The sequence below is a fragment of the Pterocles gutturalis genome, unplaced genomic scaffold (genome assembly GCF_000699245.1).
Source record: "Pterocles gutturalis isolate BGI_N339 unplaced genomic scaffold, ASM69924v1 scaffold2694, whole genome shotgun sequence".
NCBI lineage: Eukaryota > Metazoa > Chordata > Aves > Pterocliformes > Pteroclidae > Pterocles > Pterocles gutturalis.
The window spans coordinates 50,142-67,713 of record NW_010132967.1 but is presented as its reverse complement, the minus strand read 5'-3'; the positions used below and the strand labels follow the sequence as shown (position 1 = coordinate 67,713).

The following is a 17,572-nucleotide window of genomic DNA, read 5'->3' as shown; positions in this document are numbered from 1 at the left end:
TTTAGCACTTAAGTTTTGGGGTATTTTAATAGCAGACCTTATAGGAGGTCCTTTTTGGCCAGGACTGCATTTACAGCCTGACAGGAAGCTGTGCTGCTAGACACAAGACCAGCGTGGGTGATGGCGAGACATGAACCCTGAGTGGTGACAGAGCTGAGGGCACTGGTAAAAATCTGATTCTAAGGATAAAACAAAAACATCCTGGCTTGGAGTGCCTTTTCTTAATTGCTTTTTGGTTTTTTTGAGGGACTAGGATAACATAAATGTTAATTCTTCTTGTTTTCAATCTTGTCTAGAATAAATTCACCATCTTTATGACAAGCTAATCATGACATTGCCGTAGTGTGCCTTTGGGCAACTTTAATGTATACATCCTATTATATCAGTTAAGCTGCTAAAAATCTAGTGGTCAGTATCTATATATTAAAGAAATATAATTAAATCATATTATAATATATTACAGATACATGAAATAATATTGCTGAGAGGCAAGAGGAAATCTAGTAGAACATGTATAAATGGTATTAAGGTAGTAATGAAACTACCTGAGCTGTTAGAAATACTAGACTAGACCTAATGACAAGATCATAGCCAGGACTCCATTCACTGAATTTGTTCATATTTACTATAATGCTCTTGTTTACTCTGCATAATTAGAAACAGCCTCTCTTACAACGTGTGACTGTGTCAAATTTATATTTCAGAGATTCTTAATTTGCTTTTCAAACACTGTGGTGTAAATTTTATCTGTAAATACATAAGTAGCATTTAAATCGGGTGACTACGTTTCCTATCAGGCATTAGGAGCATTTATTAGCTTTATGCAGGATCAGTTGTTACACTGAATCACAGAACAGCATGGTCCAGAGTTAAGAGGTTTTTCTGTTATTTTTTTTTAATTGGTTACCAAGAATACAGAATGACCTATCAAAGACTTAGTAAGACCACTTGACAATAGCACAATATGTTTAAGTTAATCAGGATAGTAAAACATTTGTTGAAAGATTTCCCCCCAAGAGTTTGAATGTAGACCTTTATTTAAAAAATAATTAAAATATTTTAGTCTTTCAACCATAGTGAAAATAACCTTAGACTGCCAACTGAATAGGGATGTCAGTTCATCTGCCTGAATTTGCAAGCACCTCTGTCATCCTTAGCAATGCTCAGAAATCACACCAAGCAGTAAGCTCTGACGCTGATGTTATAGACCATTTCAATAAAGCTTATTCCAATCATTAGTCTAGGAAGTTGATACTTCATTAAGCTATGGGTGTACATCTGGAATGCAAAACTTCCACATTTCAGGCAGAACACAGGGTGGTGAAGAAGCAGAGACAAGGAGCCCCGCTTCCCCCCCTCACTCAGAACGAAGAGTCTTCTGGATGGACGTTAGATTAGTTAGTAGCCAAAGGTAAGAAGGCTTCTGTTTATCAGCCAGTTAATGGTTAAAGGCAGAGACTGCACCTATCATTCAAGGCTCCTTAAGATCATTTTAAATGGTGATAGCTGTGATTTCCACAAGTGCTTTGCCTCATTCTTCATAAAACTGAAACAACCCTTGCTTTTCCACACACACTTAAGAACCATGAGCCTCTGACTAGAAATCTTTTCTGAATTTTGCTTGACCTTCATATAGTAGAAGATACAGTATCTTAAATACATAGCCTGTAATGATTAAGAAACATGAAGAATAGGTACAAAGGTACTGGCTTAGTCTTTCAGAGTGCTTGCAGTAGCACATGTGTATGCTACACTTCACCATCTGTTGGGTTCTATAGTGGTATCCTCTATATAAAATGTCCCAGTTGGCAAGCAGGGTGAAAGGTGCATAGCTAGTTGCCTTTATTTTGCTGCTTCCATCTACTTTTGAACATACAATTAAACAAAACCTATGAAAAGTAGGATACTGTGAGAGAGATGTATCCCTCTTGTAGCCTTGAATATTACTTTCTGTATGAGGATGAGAGGCACAGACATTCAGAAGCAGGGTTTATTTTTGACTTTTCATATTTATTTTACCATTCCTACTACTAATAAATAATGAAAATTTAAGCTGCAGTTCTGTATTACAACTTTTATAATTGAACCGTACAGAAGCAAAATTATTTCTGGAAACGGAAACCTCTTGGAACAGAAAGACTAATGAGAAATTGTGCGGTATCTAAGTTGGACTTTTTTTTTTTTTTCTGAAATCTGGACATTCAGAACTGTCTTGCTGAACTGCCAAGTAACTGTGATAGTAATTATATTTCTTGGAGTAACTGTGATAAAAAATGTGAGCATGGAATTATAGTAGGATTCTGTCTGTCTAAAACAAACACATAGGCATTGGCCTTTGGTATCATGCCAGGATTTAGCTATTGTAAAATATTGGTTTAACTTCATAACACTTTGATATATTTTCTTAAAAAATAATTTTTAAAAAAGGCTTTGGCATAACAGTACGCTGTTACTGTGTGTTACTCAACTGAGGATTTCACTGTAGACAGTTAAGCTTTTGCAGGCTCCTCAGGGCTGCTCATCTCCCATTGTGATTATTTGTATTAGCATAGCACCTTAGGGCTATGATTATGGACAAATATCTCATTGACACACTGTATAAGAACAATCCTAGCCTTAGCTTAAAAATATTAAATACAAAATGAGATAGCAGACAGGAGCACATGAAACCACTATCAACAGGATACGGGAGAGAATCATGCTGCAGGCATTCAACTACATGGCCTTATCAACTGAATGAAAATATGTCTCGTGTAATTGAAATTGTCATTTAGCTTTGCAAAACAGTGTCTTTGGCTAATGTACTAGCAGAAAATAAGATCATGTTGACATAAAAAGCAAACATGCTGTAGTGAGTCTGTTTCTTAAATTTTCAATGTGATTACAGGGGCCCCAGATGATATTCAGTGCAGCCAAAGATCTTGGACAACTGTCAAAACTCAAGGTAATGGAGCCAAACGAAGCTGTGAATGGCTTGCTCTAATGAAAAAAAAATAGGTGAAATATTAGTGACTGTGGCCTCATGCCTCATTCTTCTCTTATTTACTATAATAAGATTGAATATAGCAGTAACTATTCAGAGGTGAGTAATGATTTTACAGTCTCATCAAAACCAAATTAAGAATAAAATGTATGTTTATGTGGTAAAGTGATCCCTAGATGGGTCAAGATGTCATTCCCATGTTGTACAACTAGGACTTATGAGTATTAAACATCACCAAAAAATTAAATTCTGAGATCTCTGTGTTCCCTTCTGGAACCAGTTCTGAAAAAAACTCTAAGGTGGGAATACTAGTAATTTTTTTCTGCATATTATTTATGGTATGTATTGAAACATAGCATGTACCTCCACAATAAACTCATCAGCACTACATTACTATAGTCCGTAATAAACTTGATGGAGAGCTTACACGTTTGATACTGATGTCAGTTGTTTGCCAATCAATTTTGCCATTAGGATTTCAGATTTGGCAGAAATGTGGTAATTCATGCTTCTATGAATAACTGCTCAGTTTGCTAGAGGAGTGAAAATGTTGCCAACGTAAATCACAGGATGCTTATTTTTGACAAAGATTTCACAGGAGCATAGTCTCTTTATGACTCTATTTAACTTATGTTCAAATAGAAAACCCCTTTCTTTTTTTTTAAAACATGGGGCATTAACAAACATTACTTAAACTGTGGGGTACATTAGTAAAATCTAATATAATTATTTAAACTTAAAATTTAACCTTTTCCCTACCCCCTAAAACAGAGAAATAACAGGTTCTAGGAAAAGAAATAAAGCTACACAGATGCTCAGTATTAAACATTGGTTCTTTTTCCTCAATCTATGTTTTCAAGAAACGACGCGATTGCTCTAAGCTACAATTTGTTGTAAAAGAAGTCTGAAGTTGAATTAATCCCTGTTAATCATAATGGTTTGGGGGGCATTTGGCAGGTTTGTTTCTTCATTTGTTTTTCCAAGAATAGAGAGACAAGGCTGTGCCTCCTTCAAAATCAACTGCAGTCTTAACTTGCTTTGCAGGACCACGTGATTCGAGAGGAAGCCAGAAGCCTGACCCTGAGGCAGTGTGCAATAATAGAAGTAGCACTAGCTACTATAAAGGTACAGCTTTACTGTTTTTCTGTTCTGTGCTGGAATGACCAAGAACATGATTGACATAAACAACAGATTCTCAAATGAAATGGTCCCTTAGAATCATGAAGTTCCCTTTGATTTGTTAAGGACCATTTGATCCAAAGCTCCTTGTATTGACTTGAAAGCAAATGTCTGATAGTCTGCTTGCAGAAAAGTTAGAAAAAATATTCTACCAGTGGCAGACAGAACATGTTCTGTCAAAGGAAGTGGTGGCCAAAGCTTATCTGATTCTTCTGTTCCTTTAGAGTTAGTGCAGCTGAAGCAGCTGGGCTAAATCCTCGTTATGTTGCAGCATAGCCTCTTTTTCTCCCACAAAGGCAACACTAAGCCTGAAAACTGTAGTTATTCCTAGCTGCACTCTCCTGCAAACGTGTATGACACGTGGCTTTTTTACAGCACACCGGAGAACAAGGCTTTTAATACCGTGCATTACTGTGCATGATTTTAAATTCAATGTCCAGTTGAATTTATCAGCTTTTTACAGTTTTGAATTCACCACCTGATCTACTGTCACTCCTAAATAATTTGATTTAAAGATGCCATTTAATTATTCTACACATTGGTCCCTTTTCAGTGAAAACAAAAAGTCATATTCATCACACACCTGTTAAAAACACTTTGAATAAATTAATCTTTATGCATTACCAACATCTTGTTGATGCCAATGTTAGTAATGCCTAAAACTGCTTTAGAAAAATCTTAGCATTGCAGTCACTGTTTTACATTTGATTTCTTTAAAGGAGCTATATTAGAGAGAATCCATCCAACTTTACCTGGTGCTAATCTCACCTGGTGCTAATCTCATTACTAAAACTACAAATTAATTTATTGATAATTGATAAAGTAACTCTAGGATTTGACCCCTCTAGAAGGATGAAAGGATCAGGCCATAGGCCAGTTCTGAAAACTTTGTTTTCACTTCCACTCATTTTACAATTATTGCCTTCTGCCTTTTTTTTTTTTTTTTTTTTTTTTTTTTTTTTTACAAAAACTGAAGTCTTCACAGATTGGGTTTCAGAAGTCAAAAGAAACCATTAAGGAACATTAAATAATGTACTTATCACATTGGTCTGGATCTTCACTTGGTGTAAATAACTTGCAAGCAATCAATCTGTAGAATAATGGCATGGTTTTGTGTCTGTTGCTGAAGAGATCAGGAAGGTAAGGAGGCAGCCACTTAAGTATAAAATTGATGATATAAATAAAAGGACATGTTCATTATCAAGTCGTGCAACAAAACAGTGTCTCAAAAGACAAGAAAGAAGTATCAGCCAGGGCTCCCACTTGCCATCTTTTGTATTTGCAGTGGAATTGGCATTTCTTTCAGAAATAAAAATAATATTTGAGGATCACAGATATTGTAGAAACAGAAACGGAAAAAATGCTGAAGTACTGTGTGGTCCCTGTGGAGTCCTTAGTTCAGTATATGAATCTAATTATTTTCCTTCCAAAGCATGTTTTCTAAATAAATGAAAGTTGGGAAAAATGTAAATCATAACATTGCCTGAATTTCCGGTGCTTTAAACTCTTAAGATCCATAGATAGATATTAATAATTTTACTAAACAAAAGTCTAGAATTGGAGGAAAAATTTTAGAAATAGGGAAAATATTAATTCAGTATCCTTATCTCTGTATGCTATGTTCATAAACTGAGCAAAATAGTGCTCTCTGAAAAACCTATTTTCAAATTGCAAGGCAATGACATGGCATTATAACCTGCTTACTGTACTTGGTACATCTGGCAAAATCTTTTTCTTTCCCAAATACTGAGCAAATAATCTTGATTACGCATAAATCGGTATTGCAGTATTAGAAAGTGAACAAAGATAAAACCTTGTGAGTTAACTCAAGGAAAAAAAAAAGCTGTTATATTGATTTAGGAATGCAGTTTGTAAGTTTTAATGATCAAAATATAAAATTTTTTGTTCATGCTAGGTAAAAATTTTATTTAAAAGCAAAAAAAATCTGCCCAAATAAGAATAGAAGAATGGTAAAAATGGCATATGGTATCCGTTCAAAAACTAAGTAACTGATTATTGTAAGGAAGAGATTTGTGAGGAGGAGTATCTCTGTGTTACACAGTCTTTTTTAATTTTTTTTTCATTAATCTAATTTTTAGTACCAAAATCAATTCACTGAGCAACTTATAATTTCATATATGGTGTTATTAATGCTTTGAAGAGCATAAAATAAAGGAATAATCTTTCATCCTAAATATATATAGCATATCATCACTCTTTGTATGTTGTAAAAAGAACCTTAGCAATTTTTTTCTTTTTTGCTTAATTTGCAGTTTACTGTTAGAAGCAGCTTTCTGGCCTCAGTTATCACAAGCTGAGTTATCTATCTCAGCTATCTCATCATCTCAGCTGAGAGATAATGTTCACTGATAATACTGTTCTAGTTTCCATTTTTGTCTTTGCAAGCACTGTAACATATTCTACAAAGTGAAACCACCGCCCAGGATGACTTGTGTGGCATTTCTCAAGTTTTGGCTGAGACTGCAGTGCTACTGCATTGATTTCCACATCCTGGACATTATGCACTTGTGTCTGCACCTTCCATTTGTCAATATGACTTTCAAGCGTCTTTTGTCACCTATGAACCTTCAAGCCCCTCAGACTGGAGCATGAGTAGCTGGTGAACTATTTTAAGGTTTACATCTCTAAAGAACAGGGTATTAGGTGTCCAACTGAGTCTGTAGATTGATTAAGATCCTTGGTGAAATCATGAATACACTTTTAAATAGTTAAGACAACAGCAATTTCTCTGGAACATATAGTATGAAATAATTTGCTTAGCAAACAAATTTAATGAAGTATGCAATGATCAGAAGATAAAGGTAATTTAGTCAGAACTGCCCCCATAGGATTAAAACAATATAAAACTTTACAGCCCAATGACTTCAAATACTTTGCTTTGCTCTTAACAGGTATTTTTTCCCCTGTATAAATCAGTAGCCATTAACAGAGAAATGTAAATAATCACTTTTTTTATGAAAAGTAAATTTATGTTTCATCGCCTGCAAAAATTTTGAGAATTGGAAGGTGAAATGAGTAGACTAACATGTAATGGGCATGTATGGACCTTAGGTCTGCTTGTCATACATATGCTTAGAATGAAGCATTTAGTGTATATATATGTGTATATAAACTGAAATGCAACACTCCAAAAATGCAGGGAGTGGACCAATACTGCATGTCATAAAGTAGTCACAGTGTTTTCCTCAACAAATCCAAAATTTCGTATTCTAGGATCTTCTCTATTAAAATTTTAACACAATCCCCCCTTCCTTCAGAAAGAATATATTTTTTACTTGTGCTCTAAATCATGCCTTGATTTTAGAGATTTTTTTTAAATAAAGAATTAAAACCTATTCCACTCTTCACAACCTAAAAGTACCCTGCAAATATGTCAGTTTTAACATATAAATACTTGAGATCATGAAGACCAAGATTAAAATTCTGTGTATTTTTTTTTTTTCCCACCAGTCTTAAACTTTTACCTTTGGAAAGAAGCTCTGTAGTAGAGATGACGACAGTTACCTCAACTGTTATAATCATAAATCTAGCCACACACACCAGGTGTTATTTTTGAAATTCTGTATAAGAATTTTACTTAAAACTGTATGTCTGTAACTGGGGCTACTCTCAGATAATTTGCATCTCTGAACAACCATATTTGTTTTTCATTTTAGCAATACTTCCATGCTGGAGGAAGTGGGCTGAAAAAGAATTTCCTGGAAAAGAGCCCAGACCTACAGTCCCTGAGATATGCTCTGAGCCTTTACACACAAACTACTGACGCCTTGATAAAGAAGTTTATAGACACTCAGACGTCTCAAAGTAAGTGATCTGTAAGAGATGCAAGTGCATCAAATTATGTTTTAAATGTTTTAAATGATTGGTTGCCAGTCATGTTCTCCAAACATGACTATTTTAGAGTTTATTGTCACAAATTTGCCCATACGATCTTATCCCACGTCAACTGCTGATGTCAATCCATGGAGTTTATCTGAGGGCAATGCATTTACCAGCTTGTCACTTTACATCAAGAATAGGTCCCATAGCTCTGTCTGAGCACTGAATATCAGGGTTATTTACAGGAGCACTCCACACACATCAGGGTTGCAGCGGCCATACCCGAGTGCAGATTGTAACTGCAGAAACAGAGTAATTTTGTAGAGTACATTGGCAACTCTAAACACTTTCAAAACGGGAGGATATTAATTACTAATCACAAATAACTGCAAGAAGTGTGACATAACCCTTAAGGTTTCCTTTTGGGATTAAGAACAATAAATGGTGAGCAACATGTCTTTAATAGAGCGCACTGATTCCACATTACAGAACCCATCCTGTTTCTAGCAGGTCACCTGTGGATTCAAAAGAAATAGAAAGTTTCTGTAGACTAAAATATACCATTATCTTCCCTGTCTAGATTCTTTTTCCCTTGTACATTTCAGAATTCACATTCAAAACCACCCTGCTGAAAATGTCACATCACATTTTACGCCTGCTTATCAAAATGTTGATACTTTCCCAAAAGGAAACCAAGGCAGAGAACATGCAAGAATATGATATTAGGTGTACTTTGAATCTGGACATCAGCAACACTGAAGCCAATTTTTCCTGCTATAGGATTTCGGTGTAGTGCACCAAAAATGCAGTCCTCTTCATTTAAAATACATATACCTTTCATTAATGGTGTATGTCAGAAGAGGATTTTCCATGGCTTCAGTAAGAGCACAAGAGTTCATGGCTATACTTTTAAGCAAAGATTCCTTTTGTTTTCAAAAAGCAGCTATTTCTTACCATTTTTCTTATTGGTCTAGAACAGGGTTTTCATACTTCTACAGTATATACAGGAACTGCTTTTACATAATGTGCATTATATTCCATGCTGAACAGTTTCTTCATTCTAGAAACTGCAGATTTTTGCATAATAGTAATCTTTACTAGATTTCTTTTGAATGTAATGGGCATTTGTAAAAATGGCCTGTCCACCACTTAATGGCTTTGGGAAGGAATACAGTTTGCTGATCTATAAAGAATTACCCTGCTCCTGAATCGCAGAAGTTATAATTGGACAGTTAAACTGGAAATCAATTGCTTTTACCTCTGAAGTACAGTATGTTACTCACAGTATAAAAAGCATAAAACATTAATTTTGCAGCTTGCCCCAAGATTAATTCCAAGGAATGATTTCCTAGGCAGCTTGCATGTTAGACTGAGAACGTCTGTTAATAATTCATACATTACAAGTCAGAAAATTGCTATAAAACTCTAATATATAAGGAGTAGATTATTTTTTCCCCTTCTCAAAAAAGATTTACAATATGGATTTAGGCAGACAATTATTAAGTACTAGTATATTTTGCTTTTCCTTATGCATACTTTTATTGTAACTTCAGGAGAAAAAAATTATTCAGGTTGTAGCTATAAGCAAAGTTCTTTTATAAATCCTGAACCACAAGCCTGAATTTTCTGATTTTCATCAAGATTTCAGCCCGAGGTCTGTGTTCATTTCTGTGCACACATTAGCATGCCTGTATTTGCACACCAGTATTATCAGAAGTGTAGCCACTGGGAATGAAACTTAAGGAAAAGTGACTCATAGCTTTTCATCATCCTTTAATGTCTCATTTAAAAGAACTAAAAAAACTCATCTATTATGACCTCCAGCCTCACAACTGTAGCTGTATCATTTGCATTTAGTTAAAATGACCCTGTTTGCAAATCAGAACCTTTCTCTGAAGTATAATTAGATCTATATCAGCCCTCATATTTCTGCAGGTAACCAATCCATAGTCAATAGACAGTTGGATGTAATTAAACTCAAAGCAATGAGAAAAAGAATACTTTAAATCTAAAGAAAAGAGCATATGGAATAAAAACTATGTATATGTTTCATTCTTCTAAAAAAAAAAAATCTTTTTCCTTATTACTCATTTTTAGCTTATGAATCTTATTTTTACCTTATGTTAACTTATTAAATTAGTTTTACAATAATATAATTTTGATCTCAACCCTTTCAATTAAAGTGTCTAAGAATTCAAAAAGAATAATTTTCTTAAAATGCAAATTACTCAGCAAATAACTGGTGTCTGCCTTCTGAACAGTTATATCTAACAGAACTCAACATGATTAGAGGGAATGTTATTGATATTTCCATGTTTCTAATCCTGCAAAGACCTTGACTTGGAATTTACGTGTCACCCATAAACATCACAGCAAGAAATGCGTAACAGTTTTCTAGGCTTGTCTTCAAGGACTTTTGCTGACAGACAAAACTGTGTCTACACAAAGTTGACAAGTTCTTTTGGTCTGAAGTAACTATTTGACTGACAACTTACACTTGTTAGTAACCTGCAAACACATTATTAAAAAAAAAAATCAGATTTTCTCAATTTCTAATTATTCTTAGGAGTCTTCAAAAGATGTTATATCTTAAAGAAATATTTTCATCAGCAGTTTATAAACCTCATCTAGATGAAAGCAAAGCGTTAACATTTTTTAATCAAAATTTTCAGGTTCTTCACAATTTTCAAGTAGAAGCTTCATGGCAACATTGCAAGAGTTAGATAATGTTTCTTATTGTCGCTAGGATGCTCAGTTTTCCTGTAATGACTACTAGACTCAGACAATAATCAGGCTTACCTTTAACCACAAGTGAAGACACTTTTTGATTTGCCATGATAAACTGTGATGTTTCTAAGAAGCTGAAGGGCAAAAATTTGTTTAACTGGTGTGAGGAGGGGGAGTTACTTCCCTCCCCCCCACCCCAAAAGCATAATAGCTAAATAAAAGTGTATGTTATAGTCCTTGATACTTCCTACAGGGTCAAGTTCAAGAGGAATAACTAAATTATCCAAGAATACACTTTTGCGCCATTTCTAAACCAGGATGATTGAACCAGTTTTGATTCCCAACCTTTGTGCCTACACACTCCTAAAGCACTTCCTGGAAACAAAGCAATTTACATCAGCAATATTAATAAAAACATTCCTAACTTTTTAAATTATGACTTAATCTCAGGGATTCATAGTTTTTTTCATGTGATGGTTTCAATACACTAAATACTTGAAATCTAAACTCTTATTGCCATTTTCAAATGCATCAGGAGACTACATTGTTATGGACAAATTATCACATGGTCAGGACTAACGAAGTTAACTGGCATCTGACTCTGATCGTTACATTGGTAACAGTATGATAGTAAGGGGGAAGACTATCTATTTTTGTCCCTTAGTATAAAAAGAATAGGAATTTTATTTCCAGAAAATAAGCAAAACCTCCCAGCACTTGATCCATTTTAATGCCAACCCACAAATGTAAAACTTGTAGAGCAGCATTCTCTTCTGCAAATAAGTTACTGGTATTGTTTGGTAGGAGAACTTTTACAATTTTACATACAATGAATTATAAACTGCTAATGAAATTTAGTTCCACTTATCTGAAGTTCACATTTAATACTAACCAGAAGGTGTCCAGGTGATTCTGCGATGCTTGTTGTAAGCACATCCTTCTGGACCAGTGTTTTCTTATACCAACAGACACAAGGTGTTAGTGCTGCTGAGAACCATTTCATGGAGCAGGTCACTTTTAGAATATCTAAAATGGACACAGATAGACATAAATGACATTGAAAAACCTGAAGGCAGGGTAGTGAAGAGAACTGCATTTCAAAGCCTGAGTGCTTTGAAATGTATGTTACACAGCGTATGGTCATTGATAATACCACTGCAAAGAGCACACAGCCAAGTGAGAATGTCGTGGCATCAGTACACCATTACCAAGCAGACTCCCTGAGGTTCAGATGTCTGATTGGTTCTGTTTGCTTTGGACCTTTTCAGCTGTAAACTGTCACTTTTAGATTGGGTACTACTAATAATACACATTAGCTCATACTGTAAAAGTGATTTTTTTTCTCCTCTATATTCAGCTGAAGGATAACATTTTTGCATAAATTCAGACCATAATATGGATTGTTTTCAGTATCCTTTGTGACCAAACAATTGTTTGTGAACACCACACCTGTGCCAAGCATGAATCAGTTGTAAAATAGCAGCACACTACCAAGCCTGACCTGTAAAACCCTGCTCAAGGGACTTGGGGGTTCAGTGCTGTATGGCTAAAACACACCATGGATGGCTAGCAGCTGGATGGCAGCCAGCACAGAACATCATCAAGGAAAGCTCAAAGGTTTCTGCAAAAGAACATGTATTTGTACATTGATGACAAGTTGTCAACTTACATCAACTCCAGATAAAAAGATCAAATTTCAGTTTAGATAGGACAAGCTACTTTTAACTAAACTTGAGCTAAATTCAACCACATTTTTGCAATCAAGACAAAATTTTAAAAGCAAAAGGACAAACTCTTACTGTATTTCTGTATTTCAGAAGAGAAGGAACAGATTCAGAACACTGAAGTAGAAGCACATCCATATCTATTAGGCTGTTGTACAAACTTTCCTACTCTGTGGTATATTTGACTTACTGTTACTCAAAGCTCAGACCAGTCCTGGTGAGGCTTCTCAAAATTCATTCCAAAAAAAAAAAAAAAAAGAGAATTTTCAGCCTGGCAGTCACTTTTTTCTTGATTTAAGTTATACCTTCACCTTGTAGACTACTTAATTTAAAGGATATAAAAATTAAAAGGAAATATATGGCTGTGGTTTAGTTTAGCAACTGTCTTAAATCTTCAGTCATTTAATAAGCTATAGCCTGTGTTGTGAATATTTACTTTGGTTAGCATCAGCTCTAACAACATTGGGACAGATGTGATTTCAGTTTTAGCAAACTATATAAAAGGACAGCACCACAAACATTAGTGTCCTGAATTTGCTCGCGTTTATTACCACTAATTTCTCCAAAGTAAATGCCACTGTTATACCTAAAATGGTTCCTTAATGGAAATAGTCAGAAAAAGATTTTTTCTTATAAATTTACAGCAGCTTAGTTTTATAAACCTCATTAGAGAATGCAACTGTTATTGTAAGGTACATGATATAGCAATCCATAGTGGCAAGACTACAATATATTTTTTATCTTTAAAGAGTTTTTACTACTTAACCAGAAAAATCAATTCTCATCTAGCAACATGGAGCTGACACTACAGTCCCCACCTGTGCGTTTAAATGGCTGCAGAAAAGACTGTTCTTTCACATCAGCCGATTTGTACCTGATTTCTTCATTCTTATGTTGGCCAATTGAAAGCTAAAAGGGGAAGAAGCATCTGAAAACAAGAAAAGATAATAAGCAGAATTAAAAATATTTTACCTCATGAGAATAAGTAACTAGAACAATAACTCCATACTCATTTTGTGAGGCTACCAACACAGGGAAGGAAATTACATGATCAAAAATGAAGATGAATTCTTTCCAACTGGCAAGCCACAATTCAGTTCTGTGTTCCCTTGCAGCCTGTAATGGCACAAGGAAAAGCAGAACCTCGCTATCTTCTATCTATCTTAAATATGTGGAATCAGATTCAAATACTAAACTGATAGTTAACTAAGAAAACAGCAAATACTGTAGTTTAGGCAAGCAGATAGATGACATAAGACTATAGAAAATAAAAAGAAAATAGCAGGCCTTGTAAGTGAAAAAGGAAAGATTTCTTTTCTGCTCTTTTGCATGTCAAAACTGTTGTATTAACAGTCACATTTTGAAAGCTATACCTGTATTCTGTTATGAACTTAAGTCCTACAGAGCATTTCCACTTCTCTCATAACCTATACTTCAAACAGAATTCAACTCAAGAAATAATCTTTGCTCCATCCACTGTAATTTCAAATTGAGGTCACAATCATGTGTTACACAACCTCATTTCATAGAAGAAGAAAATAGACCTGCATTACAAGCTGCAGATATCAGCATACAATTGCAAGGAATGTATAGTAAGAAACAACAAAAAATGTAAGAACAATAAAGAGACTTGCAGAATTACAACTAATAAAAGTATTCCAGCATATGCTAATCTCAAAACAAATGCATTCAGTATAGTGGCAGAAAACAAATATTTTTAAAGTTCACATATGGAAAAAACAGACTACTGGTGAAGCATAAGGTTTTTACAGAGCATTCACATAAGAGGCTGTCACAATAGAAAATTTCTTTGGTTACGCTAAATTAAATAGTAGAGCACCTAGATTAGACGTAAATTGTATATTGCAGTTTCTCTTAAACCTTCAAGAAAATGAACACAAGCTACGGCTATCCATCAGTTATATGACGCCAGTTTTTAAAAAACTAACTTCTTAATGCTATCAGTGGAGCATTCGCCGCATATATAAACCTCTTAACTTGAGAGGCTATCCTTGCCTGTGTGGTGCCTGGTTAAAACGCTGGACAGTATATATTTATATACCCACACATCCATATGGATGGATGGGTGAGGCTAATTGGATACTCACCTCCCAGATTAAAGCTGGCTCATCCCTCGTTTCTTACCATACAGATATACAAACAGCTGCAGATAACAGAGGGTCACAATGAGGTTGTGCAATTGCCAACCTTCATCTTTGGGAGCATGGCTTACACTAGGCAGAGATGAAGGGGAAGGCCTTAACTGGGGATTCCACCCTGACACACAAACCAGTCCTTTCTGCTCACACCGTAATATTCTGCTTTTATATTATGCTCTCTGAATTCCTCATACAACTGTCTAACATTACAGAAATACAAATAGGAGAGAATGTATTTTGATGGTGTGACTCTGTACAATTGAGAGGCTTACAACTGCTGCAGAATCTTCTGTCAACCTTAATACCTTCACACCACGTGATCCTTCAGATAAATGGTTTATGTTTTCTAATCAAATACAAACCTTTTAAATCTTTTCAGTCTTTTCATGGCAGCCTGATAAAAGAATAGTTGCTGAAAGTCAGCCATCAAGAAACTGAACTTGGTTCTCAGAACCCCCCAAAACAATCGACTATCAACAATTCATATAACAACTTCTTAGAGCAAAGCTCATGTTGTAGCTAGCGCGGTTATTATTCAAAGCAGGTTTCGCTGCTTGCCTTCCTTTTCTCTAATACATATACAGAAGAGATCGTTTAGCTTACTACATCCGACTCTTAACAATTCAGCTTTAACTTTTTGTATTAAATGAAATTTTAAAACATGCACTCAAGATTTTCCTCTAAATTATAGGGCCTCAGGATCCTGTGAAAAATAATTTGATGAGTCATCCTGATCTTTTGTCTTCTAATAAATTAGCAGATGAACCCCAGACAAATATATTTATTTTATTGGCATAGTTAATCAAAAGATGACAAATGTTTGTCTGAATTGAAATGTTGATTTCATAGCTTGTGTAATTCCTGGAGCACTGGGCAGTGTGAAAGTTTGAACATTTGTTGAACTTCTTCATTCTTATATCCTATATAGAAAATAAGGTCAAAGCATAGGTCTGGTATTTAAATAAATGGTCAGATTTATGTGAAGAAGCTAGCTGGCAAATGGGGTAGGATAGGGTTACCGCAGGGCAATGTTTGCCGGTTCAGCTGGTTTTATTGCCTGGCTCACAGTGCTAAGTGAGCTTTTCTAAGTCTCAGGTACTAAAATCATGTCATGCGTAGTGATTAGTTTGCAGGTGGTTGTTTTTCTTTTAAGCTAGATTTCTAATTCTCAGAGAGGTAAAAAAGGTCTTGAAAACTTGAATCCTAAAAGCCAGAGTAAAAAAAAAAAAAAAAATTTTAAAAATGTAAACCTCTACATATTTAGAAACTTTTAATACAGCTATAAAGATTGTTTCAGATAACATTTGTCTATATAGAATGCCAGATAAAAACTAGCTTTGTAACAGATAGCTCAGGCAATACCTTTTTAGACACAGCAATTTTATCTTCCGTAAATAATTCAGCATGAGAATTTGCATAATTACATAAACTTTCCTATGTTTATATTAGAATATATAAATAGTGCAAACTTTGGGCATAGCTACAGTGCTGGTCTGAGTAATTATGTACACAAATTCTGCTATCTTAAATACTCATAGCAGCATAACTGTGGTAGCTGGAGTCAGAGCTGAGAGCTATGAACAGTCCAATGATTAGCTCTGCTTCTCAGATGTGTTTTGACACTCTTATTGAGGTTCATGCTGCATATCAATGCTCCTAGTAGGCACCAAAACAAACTATTTTTAATATTTCCCATCTTTTTTAATAAATTATAAAAGCATCCCAGTTTCCATACCCCAAATTCCAGAGCAGCTGGAAAGTACACTATCAGAGGTACTGCTCCTGCTATTTCAAGTCTTAATTTCTATTCTTAAATTTTATGCCAGCTCATTTTCTGTGAATCCCATTTATTTCTCCTGATCTCTTTTTTCATGCAAATGTAGAAGTAAGTTTCCAAAGTTCTCCTGATAGGAATTAAATTTTATGCCAGCTCATTTTCTGTGAATCCCATTTATTTCTCCTGATCTCTTTTTTCATGCAAACGTAGAAGTTTCCAAAGTTCTCCTGAGAGGAAAACTTTTTCAAAACATGTGCTGCTAAAGGACTGAAGCAGACAAAGGACCCCTTTCCTGGTATTGTACTTTTGTGCACAATCACAGACTGTTTCAGTAGGATTCTCTTGCATTTAGCAGCAATATTACTCTAAATAATATAGGGGAGTTTGTGTTTTATTTTTACAAAATATACTTGGCTCATTTTTCCACAGTCCACAAGTTCATACTTCTCCAAAGTACGTATTAAGGAAGGAAGACAGAAGAATTAGTTGCTGTGTGCACATGTAGCCAATATGACTATAATGACTAAGAAACATTTGACTAGATCCTTGGTCCAAAAATGGCTCTGTTCTGCCAAGATCATTAAGGCTATAACAACTCTCACATTGATGACATTCCAAGTGCTAAACAAGGAAGGAATCAAAGCCTGACTGGTTTGGACTTGACTGAGGAGAAAGCATCTTTGGCCAGAGGAAATATTTTTTTCTCCTTTACAGTTTGTTTGCTGCAATAGAATGACTGCAGTTGAAATGCATGTGATCACTTTTAAACCCACCTATGAGAGGATGCTGCATTTTAGTTCATATAAATAACCTAACAAATAAAATCTAAAGCAGAGTTTAGGGCGGAAGCAGTAATAGATAAGCAACCATAAGGGTTTTGAACATAAAGCAGAATTATTTGTAAGTTTGTTAAGCTTCCAATGAGTTATATTGCAGTCCTAAAGGAAAGAAAGTGCAATCATCCTCTGCAGTGCAGGGCTCAATATTTGTGGTCAGTTGAATTGACTTGTTAAATGTAGTAAGATAAAAAGACCTTTCTGTAGTGCAATCAGAATCACTAATTCCTGCTCTGATTTCACAAGGACTGAAGACAAAGACAGATCAGAGACTTTAAAATTAAGTGCCATAATTCTTGAATGCCAACAGAAGCTGCTATAAGCAAACACTGAATGTCCTAGAATTG

At 35.0% G+C, this 17,572-nt stretch overlaps 1 protein-coding gene across 1 annotated transcript in view; it reads left to right on the top strand.

Moving 5' to 3' along the window:
* LOC104467313 (protein unc-13 homolog C-like) overlaps positions 1-17,572 on the top strand; it is a gene marked incomplete at its 5' end in the record, with an annotated part of 137,902 nt that overhangs the window by 114,656 nt on the left and 5,674 nt on the right. Inside the window, 3 exons of the mRNA XM_010081047.1 lie at positions 2,888-2,944; positions 4,028-4,108; positions 7,840-7,987. Coding sequence (XP_010079349.1) covers positions 2,888-2,944; positions 4,028-4,108; positions 7,840-7,987 — 286 coding nt within the window. The remainder of the gene's footprint in view (positions 1-2,887; positions 2,945-4,027; positions 4,109-7,839; positions 7,988-17,572) is intronic.